We start from the raw sequence: 17,241 nt of genomic DNA, 5'->3' as shown, positions 1-17,241 counted from the left end.
AGTGTTTGTCATTTGAAATTACAAAAAAATCGCCAAGTTCAATTTTTTTTTTTTTAAATATGCAACTTCCGCCGCACCGGGACACCCGAGGGAGCCGCCCCCGCTGCTGGAACAGCGAAAGCAGCCCGCGCCGAGGCCACAGCAGCCCCGACAGGTGGCTGCCAAGGCTGTAGCAGCCACAGCAGGTGGCTGCCAGTCTGTTGCTGCCTCGACAGGTGGCTGCCATGGCTGTAGCAGCACAGGCAGGTGCTGCCGAGGCTGCAACAGCCATGGCAGCCACCTGTCGAGGCTGCAGCAGACTGGAAGCCACCTGCCGTGGCTGTTACAGCCTTGGCAGCCACCTGTCGGGGCTGTTGTGGCCTCGGCGCGGGCTGCCTTCGCTGTTCCGGCAGCGGGGGCGGCTCCCTGGGGTGTCCCGGTGCGGCGGAAGTTGCATATTTAAAAAAAAAAAAAAGGGAAATTCTCTTTGGTAAACCTCTATTTTTTATTATTCTCTTTGGTGAATTGTAAAAAAAGTAATTATCTTTGGTAAACCATATTTTAAAAAATTAAGCCATTGGTAAGATTGATGAGTGTAATTTGAGATTCTTTAACCATGGTTAACAATTTATAATTAAAAAATACTGTGATGCCTAAAATACCCTCACCCTCATTTACTTTTGCCCAACCACTTATGTCTAATCAGACATTAAAAATTGGAGGGGAGGGTTAATCGTTCAGGCTTCCAAGTTGATTTCAAAACCTTCACAATCGAAAATCTTCATCTTCATACCTTTAATCTGTGAAATTATTCGTGAAAAATTTAGGGTTTGTGACATCTATAATTTTGGGTACTCTTTGAAGTAGGTTGATTATTACTTGAAGACGATTTGAGTGATAATTCTTGAAGGTTTGATCGACAATTCTGGTTTGGGTGGCATTTGAGTGACGATCGACATCAAAGTTTGGACCTTTGCAAATATATCACCATTGAGTCAAAATTGCAGCGAGGTTAGTGTTTATTTTTGCTTAACATTTTTGATATGCTCTGTTTTTTCGTTTCGTGGGTTTGAAAATGAAATGCTGATGAATTTGTTTGGTATTTTGTCTGATTGATGATGTTAATTGGTAAAGTTGAAGTTTTTAGGGCAGATTCTGTGTATCTTGTTTATTGTTGGATTGGTTAGCTATTTTAGGGCAGGTTCTTATACAATTATTTGTTGGATGTTGTTTGGTTTGATTGATGCAGAATGGTTGATAAAATTGTGCTACAATTTCATTATAGGGGTGTTGATGTGTCAGTTGTGGTTGATGATGTTGATAAGGTCAACTTGATAGACCTTATTGTAGAGTAGTGGGAAAAAGCCAGGGATAGTAATATTGAAACACCAAAAAACCCCACTTTTCAGTATGTCTATAAAATGAAGCATGTTCAACTGCTAAGTGATGCTGATTTGATGAAGATGTTTTCAAATTTGCCTGAAAAAAGTGAGATATACATATGGGTTGGAGATGGGTTAAAAGATAGTAAGGTTGTTGCAGCTGCAAGATCATTAGTGGCTGGAAAGGAACCAGTAGCTAATCCTGTAGCTAAGCCAGTAGTTGAACTGAACACACTTACAAATAAGAAAAAAGCCACACCTAGGAAGCAAAAAGAAAAACAGTTGGTGGAAGCTGAAGTAGATAGCAAGGAAGAATTTGATAGACATGTTAACACAGTAGGGCAGTCAAAGAATGTGAGTCAACCTGAGGTTCTAAATTATAATCCAGATCAAACTTGGGCTGAGTTAGAAGCAGAGATGGAAGCAGAGTTGGCTGCAAACCCACAAACTAAGGGTAGAGGGAGAGGGAGAGGGAATGAAAGGAAAGGGAGAGGGAATGAAAGAGGGAGAGAGAGAGCTTCTATGAAAGGGAGAGGGGCAGGGACTAAAAGAGGGAGAGGGAGAGGGAATCAAAGAGGGAGGGGAAGAGGGAATGCCTTAGGAACATGGTTCAACATTTCCCCTACTCCATGGCAGACTGACCAGCCTAACCAAACAGATGACCAACCCCAAAGTGATGATCTAAACCAAAATGAATACCACCCTCCCCATGACATCATCACACAACAAAGTCAAGCCCAAACACAAACCCAATCTTTGATACCTCCTTTGCAAAACATAGGTGAGTTTGGGACTAGGGCTACTTCAGGTGAGGGTGATTCTTCTAAATCTTCTAGAGTGTCAACCTTTTTCCAAAAGAGATTACCTAGGACAACTGCTAAGAGAAAGGGGATTGTGATCAGCAATAGTCAAAGTGGGGGAGGGAATGAACAACAACCTGTGGAACAGAATAGGAGAAGGGGTATGGCTGTTAGTTTAAGTGAAGATGATGTGGACACTACTCTAGTGCCATTTGATGGTGAAGATGATAGTGAAGATGATGGCTACATACCTACTGGAATGTCAGATGAAGAGTTAAGTGGTGAGTCAGATACTGTGAGTTTAGATGATGAAGAAGACTTACCTAATGATGATTATGGGCCTATGATTGAAGACAGCTTTGACCCTTTTGAAGATGAACATTTTGAGTGTGAGAATGAGCAAGAAAATTATCTAACTAAGTTGTACAACAATGGAGAAGTGTATATTGATGAGGGATTTGGCAAGATAGTTTTGAAGCCTTGGCAGTTGTTCATGGATAAACAACACCTCAGGGATGTTGTGAGGGATTATTGCATTCAGTGTGGTTTTTCAGTAGTGATTGACTTTGCCAGCAACAAGAGGTACTGTGCTAGGTGCTCAGATATGAATTGTGGGTGGAGATTGCATGCTTCTGTGCTTCCAGATGGTACAACTTGGGCAATCAAAAGCATACAAAGCCCAGAGCATACTTGTGCAGGACTTGAAACAAGAAACAGCATGGTGAATGTCAAGTGGGCAATGAGGGTTTTACTTGAAGACATCAGGGAAAACAATGATGTCCCTGCAAAGGCTCTTAATCAACTGTTATGGAAAAGATATGGAGTGACCATGGCACAAAGTACCTTGTACAGGGTTAGGACAAAGGCTTTAGTGGAAATTCATGGTGGTCATGATGTTTCCTACAAAGAATTGCCAAGGTACTGTGATGTTATCAAGGAGCTAAACCCCAACTCATTATCTGTCTGTGCATGGAACAATGTGGGTCCTGACAGACCTATGGTGTTTAGTTCAATATTCATTGCATTTAAAGCTGCACTTGATGGGCTGAGTGCTGGGTGCAGAAGTCTGATTGGGGTAGATGGAGCTCATCTAAAGGGTAACTATGGTGGGGTTTTACTGTCTGCAGTTGCTCTTGATGGAAATAATGAAAATTTTCCTGTAGCATGGGCAATAGTTGGTGCAGAAGATGCAGACAGTTAGAAGTTCTTTTTATATCACTTGAAAAATGCTCTACAACCAAGTGGGAGGGGTGATGATTGGTGCATCATCAGTGATAGACAGAAGGTATATTATTTTCCCTTAAATTCTATAATTTGACCTATGATACAATATAGTGTGTTTACCAAACATATACAATTATTTGTGCAAGGTATTGATCCTGCAATTTCTGATATTTGGCCAAAAGTGGGCAGAAGGTATTGCTGCAAGCATTTGGTCAAGAATTTTAAGAAGGAATTTCCTGGGTTGTTGATGTTTCAACTGTTTTGGAAGGCTGCTGGAGCTTACAATCCATTCACATTCAAGAAAGCAATGGAGGCATTGCAAAAAGCCAATCCCTTAGCTCTAGTTTGGCTCTCAAAGCTTGGACCACAGTCAAGATGGTCAAAGCATGCCTTCAATCCAGCTGTGAAGTGTGACATCAACAAATCTAACTTTGTTGAAAGCTTCAATTCCACCATGGGCATTGATAGACACAGACCAGTGCTAACTCTGCTTGAAGGTAATTAACTAACCCTACTTACTTTGATATAGTGTTAAGATAACTCAGTTAGCACCAACTCTAATTTGATATGCCATGAACTTGTACTGCAGGTATTAGAAGACTAACTATGGTTAGAATGGCAACTAGAAGGGAAGCATGTGAGAACTGGAGAGATGATGTTTGCCCTAACATAATGAAAAGGCTTCAAGTGATTAGCCATGAATCAAGGACATGCAAGTGTTTGAAATCTGGAGATGGAGAATTTGAAGTGCTTGGTGGGAAGTCAGTGCTCCCTATCAACTTAAGGGAAAAGACATGTGTGTGTAATGTTTGGCAATTGACTGGGCTGCCATGCAAACATGCTATGAGGGCAATATTGCATGATAATCAAGACCCTAGGGCCTACATTAGTGAGTGGTACTCTGCCACCAGATACAAATTGGCTTATGCTAACTCTATCAAGGCCATACCAGATGTGGAGCAATGGCCTAACAGCAATTATCCAGACATTGCCCCACCAGCAATGAAAAGAGGTATAGGCAGGCCTGCTAGGAACAGAAGGAGGGAAGAGGGTGAGAAAGCAAAGGGGAAGAGGTCTAGGACTGTCAGGTGTAGAAAATGCCAGCAATTTGGGCATAACTCACAGACATGCCAAGGTGGCTTGACAGGAAAAGACAAGGCTGCCTTAGGTGAAAGCTCAACTGCTCAACCAAAAGAAAAGCAACCAAAAAAGCAGAAGAAGGGTGTATCAATGAGTCAACCACAACCAGCAAAAGTGCCCACATCATCACGGCCTTTAAGGGTCTCACCAAGGATAAGGAAAGCAAAGGGAGGTGTCTCAGCATCACAGCCAGCATCTTAGTTGTTTAAGGGAAATTTGTTCAAGCCACAACATGTATTTTGAGAATTTTAAAACAGTTATGTTGCTTATAAGTTAACTGTATGTGTCACACATTAATATGGTGTGTTTTTTTTGGATAACTTATGAATTAATGTAATGTTTTGCTTTTGAAAATTCTCAATGAAATGTGGGCATTATTATTAAGTAAACAGATTGCAAATAACTCAAACATTGTGCATAACAATAGTGGTACCAATTTCATTCAACCATAATAGAGTACATTAGTTTTAATTCATAGCCCTAATACATAACCTTCGACACAAACATTCTACTTCACCATACTAATCATAATCTAATTCATCATTTCGCAACAACAAATAACATTACAAAATACATAATCAAAGCCATCTTCACAATCAATTTGATGAAGTTCACCAATTCATCCAGCCTTAAATTAACAGCAACAAGAGCACATTCTCCAACCTCTAATTCGTCACCAACCTTGATTATATCCTGCTCCTTCAACCAATAGAAAAAATCGCATGCCCTGCACTTGTAAAAAAGTCTTCTAGGGTTCTTCGTGGTCTCTAAAACCATCACTGCAGCAACTTGGGGGGGTACACAATCGCAGCGCACATGCTTGACCCAAGCAATCCGATCGTCCATGGTGAATTTCTTAGATGAGGAAGATGACCGACTGTTCTTCATGAGGAAAATCGTGAAATTAGGCTATGAATAAAAAGGGGAAAATCGTGAAATTAGGGTTTGAATAAAAAGGGGGAAATGGTTTAGGGATATATAAGATGAGGAAATCAATTTGGAGGGAAATTCAGATTAGTTAATTAGGGTCAAATTTGTAATTAAGTCATAGGCTAACCACGGTTAGGCTTAAAATCCCAAATTCAATCATCAATCTTACCAATGGCTTAATTTTTTAAAATATGGTTTACCAAGGATAATTATTTTTTTTACAATTCACCAAAGAGAATAATAAAAAATAGAGGTTTACCAAAGAGAATTTCCCAAAAAAATTTAAGCAATTTTCATCATTTCATCAAAATCAAGGTCATTTGATCCGAAATGGCTACTCACTTGCCTATTTTCTTCATTTCTCAACTAATAAACTTATACATTCTCAAACCATATCATAATTACATATGTATAAGGGATTGTGAGTTGAAATTGCATAAAAGAAGCAAAGTTCTAATTTTTTTGCCACATTTCATCAAAATTAAGCCACTTCGAGCCGAAATGGCTACTTACTTGCTTATTTTCTTCATTTCTAAACTTATAAACTCCTTGCATCTCAAAACAACTCATAATCACATATTTATAAGTGTTTGTCATTTGAAATTACATAAAAACCGCCAAGTTCTAAGTTTTTGGGTCCAATTCATCAAAATCAAGGTCATTTGAGCCGAAATGGCTACTCACTAGCCTATTTTCTTCATTTCTCAACTTATAAACTCCTTTCATATCAAAACAACTCATAATCACATATTTATAAGTGTTTGTCATTTGAAATTACATAAAAATCGCCAAGTTCTAAGTTTTTGGGTCCAATTCATCATAATAAAGTCATTTTGAGCCGGAATGGCTACTCACTTGCCTATTTTCTTCATTTCTCAACTTATAAAATCCTTGCATATCAAAACAACTCATAATCACATATTTATAAGTGTTTTTCATTTTAAATTACATAAAAATCGCCAAGTTCTAAGTTTTTGGGTCCAATTCATCATAATAAAGCCATTTTGAGCCGAAATGGCTACTCACTTGCCTATTTTCTTCATTTCTCAACTAATAAACTTATACATTCTCAAACCATATCATAATTACATATGTATAAGTGATTGTGAGTTGAAATTGCATAAAAGAAGCAAAGTTCTAATTTTTTTGCCACATTTCATCAAAATTAAGCCACTTCGAGCCGAAATGGCTACTTACTTGCTTATTTTCTTCATTTCTCAACTTATAAACTCCTTGAATCTCAAAACAACTCATAATCACATATTTATAAGTTTTTGTCATTTTAAATTACATTAAAATTGCTAAGTTCTAAGGTTTTGGGTCCAATTCATCAAAATCAAGGTCATTTGAGCCGAAATGGCTACTCACTTGCCTATTTTCTTCATTTCTCAACTAATAAACTTATACATTCTCAAAACATATCATAATTACATATTTATAAGTTATTGTGAGTTGAAATTGCATAAAAGAAGCAAAGTTCTAATTTTTTTGCCACATTTCATCAAAATAAAGCCAATTCGAGCCGAAATGGCTACTCACTTGCCTATTTTCTTCATTTCTCAACTTATAAACTCCTTGCATCTCAAAAAAAACTCATAATAACATATTTATAAGTGTTTTAATTTGAAATTACATAAAAATCGCCAAGTTCTAAGTTTTTGGGTCCAATTCATCATAATAAAGCCATTTTGAGCCGAAATGGCTACTCACTTGCCTATTTTCTTCATTTCTCAACTAATAAACTTATAAATTCTCAAACCATATCATAATTACATATGTATAAGTGATTGTGAGTTGAAATTGCATAAAATAAGCAAAGTTCTAATTTTTTTGCCACATTTCATCAAAATTAAGCCACTTCGAGCTGAAATGGCTACTTACTTGCTTATTTTCTTCATTTCTCAACTTGTAAATTCCTTGCATCTCAAAACAACTCATAATCACATATTTATAAGTGTTTGTCATTTGAAATTACATTAAAATCGCTAAGTTCCAAGGTTTTGGGTCCAATTCATCAAAATCAAGGTCATTTGAGCCGAAATGGCTACTCACTTGCCTATTTTCTTCATTTCTCAACTAATAAACTTATACATTCTCAAACTATATCAGAATTACATATGTATAAGTGATTGTGAGTTGAAACTTATTATTTCTCAAACTATTTCAGATTTCAAATGGAAGCAAAACTTCAAAGAGAAAGAAGGTGGAGAAGCCTAAAAGAATTGATCAACCTAAGAAGAAGCTAAGTGAACAACGGTCCAAGAGTGAACAAGCGTCGAAGTTGCACTCTTCGAAAGGTTCACCCATGCCACCTACTCCACTTGTTGAAGACATTGTTCTTCAATCGCTCTCTGCTGACATGACCTTTCTTCACAACTGTGCTTGTCATTTGGTCGATCCCATGGAAGTTACACTTCCTAAGGAAATGTTCCACTATGATGAGGATGCAATTGCATGGATCAGCAAAGAAGATGTGAAGGAATTTCTACGTGGTGCAATGCTTAACATTTCCCTCATTCAAAAATTCATGAGGTACTTCAATGCCCACATAATCTATACTTTTTTCAAGTTATTCAAATTGATGGTGATTATCCTACATCTGATAAATTATTCAATGTTCATGCACGCAGAGCACTACAGGAGCACTTAACTGACACTGATTCTCCTTGTAAAGTTGGGTGGTTATGCCCCGAGCAGTTATACACCACTAGAATCATAGGCAACCCCCATGACGTGTTGTACAATGTTGAACAGAGTATAAGGGAATCAACGCGTGCGGGAGACAAGTTCATATTCGCCCCATGTTATAGAGAGTAAGTCTAACCATGTCAAATTCAATCGATTTGGCCTCATTATATGTTGACTCCTAAATATTAATTACCTTGTCTATTGTGAACTTATGTAGGGAGCATTGGAGCCTCATGGTGATTTGTAATTCCACTAACACAATTTATCACCTTGATTCAGCTCGATCATCAGAGAAGTGGCTCGTGAAGTCTATATTGCAAAAGTAAATATATATAGCAACCTAGTGATGATTATTGCTAATAATAACTAATTTAGTAATCATACGACTAATCAAATTTGAATGTACTTTTTTTTACTACAGTGTTATGAAGAAGCTACATTGTCGTGCTCCAAAGGGTCCAACATGGAAGACACCGTTGGTAATTTACATGATATTGTGATTATCTTGAAAATCTATGTTAGTAAATATTTGCTCATTTCCTTTGCATGTTTCACTGATGTGATTTGTTTGTCATATGCTAGTGCGCACAACAAGAGAATGGACTTGATTGTGCTTTGTATGTGATGAGATTCATGCTTGACATTGTGACTCATTGTACGGACACTCAACAACTTGATGAGGTAAGTCCTAAAACTTATTGAAATGCTATATTGATGTGATTTCTAGCCTTAGACACCTAATATTATCCAACAATGACATGTTATGAGAAACAAAAAGGCTATTTCACAAGAAAGGTAGAAAATGGGCTGAATAGAAGTCATATGGGCCATATTAGGGCCATTTTGTGTTAATATGCTCTTTTGATGTGATTTCTTTCCTTATACACCTATAACTAGATAATATTGACATGTTATGAGATAAATAAAGTTCATTTAATAAGAAATGTAGTAAATGGGCAAAGTAAAGTCATATAGGCCATATTCGGGCCATTTTGAGTAAAAAGCGTCATAAACCTTAATAAAATGCTCTCCTATACAATTTTAGGGCTTACACACATAAAACTACCCAACATTGACATGTTATGAGAAAGAAATAGTTCATTTGATAAGTAATGTAGAAAATGGGCTACATAGAAGTCATATAAGCCCTATTTGGGCCATATTGAGTAAAATGCGTTGTTAAACTTATTGAAATGCTATATTGATGTGATTTCTAGCCTTAGACACCTAATATTACCCAACAATGACATGTTATGAGAAACAAAAAGGCTATTTCACAAGAAAGGTAGAAAATGAGCTGAATAGAAGTCATATGGGCCATATTAGGGCCATTTTGTGTTAATATGCTCTTTTGATGTGATTTCTTTCCTTATACACCTATAACTAGATAATATTGACATGTTATGAGATAAATAAAGTTCATTTAATAAGAAATGTAGTAAATGGGCAAAGTAAAGTCATATAGGCCATATTCGGGCCATTTTAAGTAAAAAGCGTCATAAACCTTAATAAAATGCTCTCCTATACAATTTTAGGACTTACACACATACAACTACCCAATATTGACATGTTATGAGAAAGAAATAGTTCATTTGATAAGTAATGTAGGAAATGGGCTATATAGAAGTCATATAGGTAATATTTGATAAAATACATATTGTTTTGCCTAATTAATTATTTTTAAAATAATGTTTTTGTATTTCAATTTTTGCAAGGTCCAAAAGGATGGTCCGTTGACAATCAAGGAGTTTAATGAAGTTCGTGACATGTTGGCGTCTTTTAACACCTTCAACATGTAAATGGCATTGTAATTGTAAATTATTTATGTTAACTTTTGAACTATATAACTTATTATTCATTATATATGTACTTACTATTATTTGTATATGTAAGCAACTTTTTTTTTTTTTTTGTATTGCGTTTGGGAATATTTATATCTATATATATAATTGAATTCTTGTTTTTAATATTATTTTTATTGTATCTTATTGTAATAATTAATAATATTATTATTAGTTATTATAATAATAATATTATTAATTATTATATTTGATATAATTGCCGGAATTACAGGTTATTATTATTGCTGGAAACAGGTTTTTTTTTTTTAAATATTATTGCACGAAAATTGAAAAAAAAAAAACAAAAAAAAAAAATTTGGTGAATAGGCACCGGTTAGGCAGCAACCGGTGCCTAAAGTAACTACAACCAAAAAAAAAATTGGCGGGAGAGCAGTATTAGGCACCGGTTAACCGGTGCCTAAGTGGGCATATAGCACCGGTTAACCGGTGCCTATTATACCCTATGGCACCGGTTTTGAACCGGTGCCAAAAGCTTGGTTTTTGGCACCCCTCACATAGGCAGCGGTTCAAACCGGTGCCTTAGACCGGGTTTGAACCGCTGCCAAATGACTTTTTTCACCTAGTGCGTGGATAATAGCCTTTAATTTTGGAATTTTTTAACCTTTTTTTTCCCGGAAATAAAAAATTGCCGAGATGTTTACCATGGTCCCTAATACCCTCCGGGAGTCCAATTAGGTGGGTGGAACCATCCAATTTGCCTTAAAGCAGTCAGTTTACCAATTCGCAACTTGCACCGATTTTTTGAACTGAAGCCTACCACGGACATTTATGACATCATTTAATGATCATATATGGTTCCAAATGGCATTATATGACCCTAACATGTATCCCCTGGGGTCTCAACACTTTTCACCACCAGCCCCAAAAATCTCAAAAATTCCTGAAAAAGCGTGGATAATAAGCTTCAATTTTGGAATTTTTTAACCTTTTTTGGCCCGGAAATAAAAATTGCCGAGATATTTACCATGGTCCCTAATACTCTCCGTGAGTCCAATTAGGTGGGTAGAACAACCCAATTTGCCTTAAAACGGTCAATTTACCAATTCGCAACTTGCACCGATTTTGTGAACTGAAACATACCACGGACATTTATGACATAATTAAATGGTCATATATGGTTCCAAACGGAATTATATGACCCTAACATGTATCCCCTAGGGTCTCAACACTTTTCACCACCGGCCCCAAGAACCTGAAAAATTCCTCAAAAAGCGTGGATAATAGACTTCAATTTTGGAATTTTTTGACCTTTTTTTGCCCCAAAATAAAAATTGCCGAGATGTTAACCATGGTCCCTAATACCCTCCGGGAGTCCAATTAGTTGTGTAGAACCATCAAAATTGCATAAAACATATAATTTACCAATTCGCAACTTGCACCGATTTTGTGAACTGAAGCGTACCACGGACATTTTTGACATCATTTAATGGTCATATATGGTTCCAAATGACATTATATGACCCTAACATGTATCCCCTAATGTCTCAACATTTTTCGCCACCGGCCCCAATAACCTCTAAAATTTCTTAAAAAGCGTAGATAATAGCTTCAATTTTGGAATTTTTTGACCTTTTTTTGCCCGGAAATAAAAATTGCCGAGATGTTTACCATAGGCCTTTATACCCTCCGTGAGTCCAATTAGGTGGGAGGAACTATCCAATTTGCCTTAAAACAGTCAGTTTACCAATTCGCAACTGGCACCGATTTTGTGAACTGAAGCCTACCACGGACATTTATGACATCATTTAATGGTCATAAATGGTTCCAAACAGCATTATATGACTCTAACATGTATCCCCTTAGGTCTCAACACACTTCGCCACTGGCCCCAATAACCTCTAAAATTCCTCAAAAAGCGTGGATAATAGCTTTCAATTTTGGAATTTTTTAACCTTTTTTTGCCCGGAAAAAAAAATTGCCGAGATATTTACCATGGTCCCTAATACCCTCCGGGAGTCCAATTAGGTGTGTGGAACCATACAATTTGCCTTAAAACAGTCAGTTTACCAATTCGCAACTTGCACCGATTTTGTGAACTTAAGCCTACCACGGACATTTATGACATCATTTAATGGTCATATATGGTTCCAAACGGAATTATATGACCCTATCATGTATCCCCTATGGTCTCAACATTTTTCGCCACCGGCCTTAAGAACCTCAAAAATTCCTCAAAAAGCGTGGATAATAGCCTTCAATAATGGAATTTTTTAACCTTTTCTTGCTCGGAAATAAAAATTGACGAGATGTTTACCATGGTCCCTAATACCCTCCGGGAGTCCAATTAGGTGGGTGGAACCATCCAATTTGCCTTAAAATAGTCAGTTTACCATTTTGCAACTTGCACCGATTTTGTAAATTGAAGCCTACCACGGACATTTATGACGTCATATAATGGTCATATATGGTTCCAAACGGCATTATATGACCCTAACATGTATCCCCCAGGGTGTCAACACTTTTCGCCACAGGCCCCAAAAACCTTAAAATATCCTCAAAAAGCATGGATAATAGCCTTCAATTTTGGAATTTTTTGTCCTTTTTTTGCCTGAAAATAAAAATTGCAGAGATGTTTACCATGGTCCCTAATACCTTTCGAGAATCCAATTAGGTGGGTAGAACCATCCAATTTGCCTTAAAACGGCCAGTTTACCAATTCGCAACTTGCACCGATTTTGTGAATTGAAGCCTACCACGGACATTTATGACATCATTTAATGGTCATATATGGTTCCAAACGGCATTATATGACCCAAACATGTATCCCCTAGGGTCTCAACACTTTTCGCCACCGGCCCCAAAAACCTCAAAAATTCCTTAAAAAGCGTGGATAATAGCCATTAATTTTGGAATTTTTACCCTTTTTTTTTTCCGGAAATAAAAATCGTCGAGATGTTTACCATGGTCCCTAATACCCTCCGGGAGTCCAATTAGGTGGGTGGAACCATCCAATTTGCCTTAAATTAGTCATTTTACCAATTCGCAACTTTCACCGATTTTGTGAACAGAAGCCTACCACGGACATTTATGACATCATTTAATGGTCATATATGGTTCCAAACGGCATTAAATGACCCTAACATGTATCCCCAAGGGTCTCAACACTTTTCGCCACCGGCCCCAATAACCTCAAAAATTACTCAAAAAGCGTGGATAATAGCCTTCAATTTTGGAATTTTTTAACCGTTTTTTGGCCGGAAATAAAAATTGCCGATATGTTTACCATGGTCCCTAATACCCTTCGGAAGTCCAATTAGGTGGGTGGAACTATCCAATTTTCCTTAAAACAGTCAAGTTACTAATTCGCAACTTGCACCGATTTTGTGAACTTAAGCCTACCACGGACATTTATGACATCATTTAATGGTTATATATGGTTCCAAACAGCATTATATGACCCTAACGTGTATCCCCTAAGGTCTCAACACTTTTCTCCATCGGCCCCAATTACATATAAAATTCCTCAAAAAGCGTGGTTAATAGCCTTCAATTTTGGAATTTTTGGACCTTTTTTTGCCTGAAAATATAAATTGCCGATATGTTTACCATGATCCCTAATACCCACCGTGAGTCCAATTAGGTGGGTAGAACCATCCAATTTGCATTAAAACAGTTAATTTACCAATTCGCAACTTGCACCGATTTTGTGAACTTAAGCCTACCACGGACATTAATGACATCATTTAATGGTCATATATGGTTCCAAACGACATTATATGACCCTAACATGTATCCCCTAGGGTCTCAACACTTTTCACCACCGGCCCCAATAACCTCTAAAATTCCTTAAAAAGCGTGGATAATAGCCTTTAATTTTGGAATTTTTGGACCTTTTTTTGCCCGAAAATAAAAATTGCCGAGATGTTTACTATGGTCCCTAATACCCTCCGTGAGTCCAATTAGGTGGGTAGAACCATCCAATTTGCATTAAACAGTTAATTTAACAATTCGCAACTTGCACCGATTTTGTGAATTGAACCCTACCACGGATATTTATGACATCATTTAATGGTCATATATGGTTCCAAACGGCACTATATGACCCTAACATGTATCCCCTAGGATCTCAACACTTTTCGTCACCGGCCCCAAGGACCTCAAAAATTTCCTCAAAAAGCATGGATAATAGCCTTCAATTTTGGAATTTTTTAACCTTTTTTTGCCCGAAAATAAAAATTGGCGAGATGTATAACATGGTCCCTAATACCCTCCAGCAGTCCAATTAGGTGGGTAAAACCATCTAATTTGTATTAAAACTGTTAATTTACTAATTCGCAACTTGCACCGATTTTGTTAACTAAAGCCTACCACGGACATTTATGACATCATTTAATGGTCATATATGGTTCCAAACGGCATTATATGACCCTAACATATATCCCCTAGGGTCTCAACACTTTTCGCCACCGGCCCCAATAACCTCTAAAATTCCTCAAAAAGCGTGGATAATAGCCTTCAATTTTGGAATTTTTAAACATTTTTTTGCCCGAATATAAAAATTGCCGAGAAGTTTACCCTGGTCCCTAATACCCTCTGGGAGTCCAATTAGGTGGGTAGAACCATCCAATTTGCATTAAAACAGTTAATTTACCAATTCGCAACTTGCACAGATTTTGTGAACTTAAGCCTACCACGGACATTAATGACATCATTTAATGGTCATATATGGTTCCAAACGACATTATATGACCCTAACATGTATCCCCTAGGGTCTCAACACTGTTCACCACTGGCCCCAAGAACTTCAAAAATTCCTCAAAAAGCGTGGATAATAGCCTTCAATTTTGGAACTTTTTAACTTTTTTTTGCCCGAAAATAAAAATTGCCGAGATGTTTACCATGGTCCCTAATACCCTCCGGGAGTCCAATTAGGTGGGTAGAACCATCCAATTTGCATTAAAACAGTTAATTTACCAATTCGCAACTTGCACCGATTTTGTGAACTGAATCCTACCACGGACATTAATGACATCATTTAATGGTTATATATGGTTCCAAACGACATTATATGACCCTAACATGAATCCCCTAGGGTCTCAACACTATTCACCACCGGCCCCAATAACCTCAAAAATTCCTCAAAAAGCATGGATAATAGCCTTCAATTTTTGAATTTTTTAACCTTTTTTTGCCCGAAAATAAAAATCGCCGAGATGTAAACCATGGTCCATAATACCTTCTGGGAGTCCAATTAGGTGGGTGGAACCATCCAAATTGCTTTGAAACAGTCAGTTTACCAATTCGCAACTTGCACCGATTTTGTGAATTGAAGCCTACCACGGACATTTATGACATCATTTAATGGTCAATATGGTTCCAATCGGCATTATATGACCCTAAAATGTATCCCCTAGGGTCTCAACACTTTTCACCACCGGCCCCAGGAAACTCAAAAATTCCTCTAAAAGCGTGGATAATAGCCTTCAATTTTGGAATTTTTAAACCTTTTTTTGTCCTAAAATAAAAATTGCCGAGATGTTTACCATGGTCCCTAATACCCTCCGGGAGTCCAATTAGGTGGGTGGAACCATCCAATTAGCCTTAAAACGATCAGTTTACCAATTCGAAACTTGCACCGATTTTGTGAACTGAAGCCTACCACGGACATTTATGACATAATTTAATGGTCATATATGTTTCCAAACGGCATTATATGACCCTAACATGCATGTATCCCCTAGGGTATCAACACTTTTCGTCATCGGCCTCAGTAACCACTAAAATTCCTCAAAAAACGTGGATAATAGCCTTCAATTTTGGAATTTTTGGACCTTTTTTTGCCCGAAAATAAAAATTGCCGAGATGTTTACCATGGTTTTAAATACCCTCCAGGAGTCCAATTAGGTGGGTAGAACCATCCAATTTGCATTAAAACAGTTAATTTACCTATTCGCAACTTGCACCGATTTTGTTAACTAAAGCTTACCACGGACATTTATGACATCATTTAATGGTCATATATGGTTCCAAACGGCATTATATGACCCTAACATGTATCCCCAAGGGTATCAACACTTTTCGCCATCGGCCCCCAATAACCTCTAAAATTTCTCAAAAAACGTGGATAATAGCCTTCAATTTTGGAATTTTTGGACCTTTTTTTGCCCGAAAATAAAAATTGCCAAGATGTTTACCATGGTTCCAAACACCCTCCGTGAGTCCAATTAGGTGGGTAGAACCATCCAATTTGCATTAAAACAGTTTATTTACCAATTCGCAACTTGCACCGATTTTGTGAACTGAAGCCTACCACGAACATTTATGACATCATTTAATGTTCAATATGTTTTCAAACGGCATTATATGACCCTAACATGTATTCCCTAGGGTCTCCACACTTTTCACCACCGGCCCCAATAACCTCAAAAATTCCTCAAAAAGCAATGATAATATCCTTCAATTTTGGAATTTTTTAACCTTTTTTGCCCGAAAATAAAAATTGCCGAGATGTTTACCATGGTCCCTAATACCCTCTGGGAGTCCAATTAGGTGGGTGGAACCATCCAATTTGCCTTAAAACAGTCAGTTTACCAATTCGCAACTTGCACCGATTTTGTGAACTGAAGCCTACCACGAAAATTTATGACATCATTTAACGGTCATATATGGTTCCAAACGACATTATATGACATATTTGCCGAGATGTTTACCATGGTTCCAGATATCCTCCAGGAGTCCAATTAGGTGGGTAGAACCATCCAATTTGCATTAAAACAGTTAATTTACCAATTCGCAACTTGCACCAATTTTGTTAACTAAAGCCTACCACGGACATTTATGACATCATTTAATGGTCATATATGGTTCCAAACGACATTATATGACCCTAACATGTATCCCCTAGGGTATGAACACTTTTCGCCATCGGCCCTAGTAACCTGTAAAATTCCTTAAAAAACGTGGATAATAGCCTTCAATTTTGGAATTTTTGGACCTTTTTTTGCCTGAAAATAAAAATTGCCGAGAAGTTTACCATGGTTCCAAATACCCCCCGTGAGTCTAATTAGGTGGGTAGAACCATCCATCATGCATTAAAACAGTTTATTACCAATTCGCAACTTGCATCGATTTTGTGAACTGAAGCCTACAACGAACATTTATGAAATCATTTAACGGTCATATATGGTTTCAAACGACATTATATGACCCTAACATGTATCCCCTAGGGTCTCAACACTTTTCACCACCGGCCCTAATAACCTCAAAAATTCCTCAAAAAGCGTGGATAATAGCCTT

The 17,241-nt window shown here is 37.4% G+C and overlaps 1 protein-coding gene across 1 annotated transcript; it reads left to right on the top strand.

Annotated features, from left to right (window-relative positions):
* Nucleotides 1-3,482: 3,482 nt before the first annotated feature.
* LOC145625561 (uncharacterized) lies at nucleotides 3,483-4,726 on the top strand. The gene is made up of 2 exons (XM_081678568.1): nucleotides 3,483-3,882; nucleotides 3,975-4,726. The coding sequence occupies exons 1-2, from the start codon at nucleotides 3,483-3,485 to the stop codon at nucleotides 4,724-4,726; spliced, it is 1,152 nt and encodes a 383-aa protein (XP_081534694.1).
* Nucleotides 4,727-17,241: the final 12,515 nt, after the last annotated feature.

This window comes from Chenopodium album, chromosome 3 (genome assembly GCF_948465745.1).
Source record: "Chenopodium album chromosome 3, dcCheAlbu1.1, whole genome shotgun sequence".
Taxonomy (NCBI): domain Eukaryota; kingdom Viridiplantae; phylum Streptophyta; class Magnoliopsida; order Caryophyllales; family Amaranthaceae; genus Chenopodium; species Chenopodium album.
Note: the sequence above shows the minus strand (reverse complement) of the source record. Positions and strands in the feature narration are given on the sequence as shown.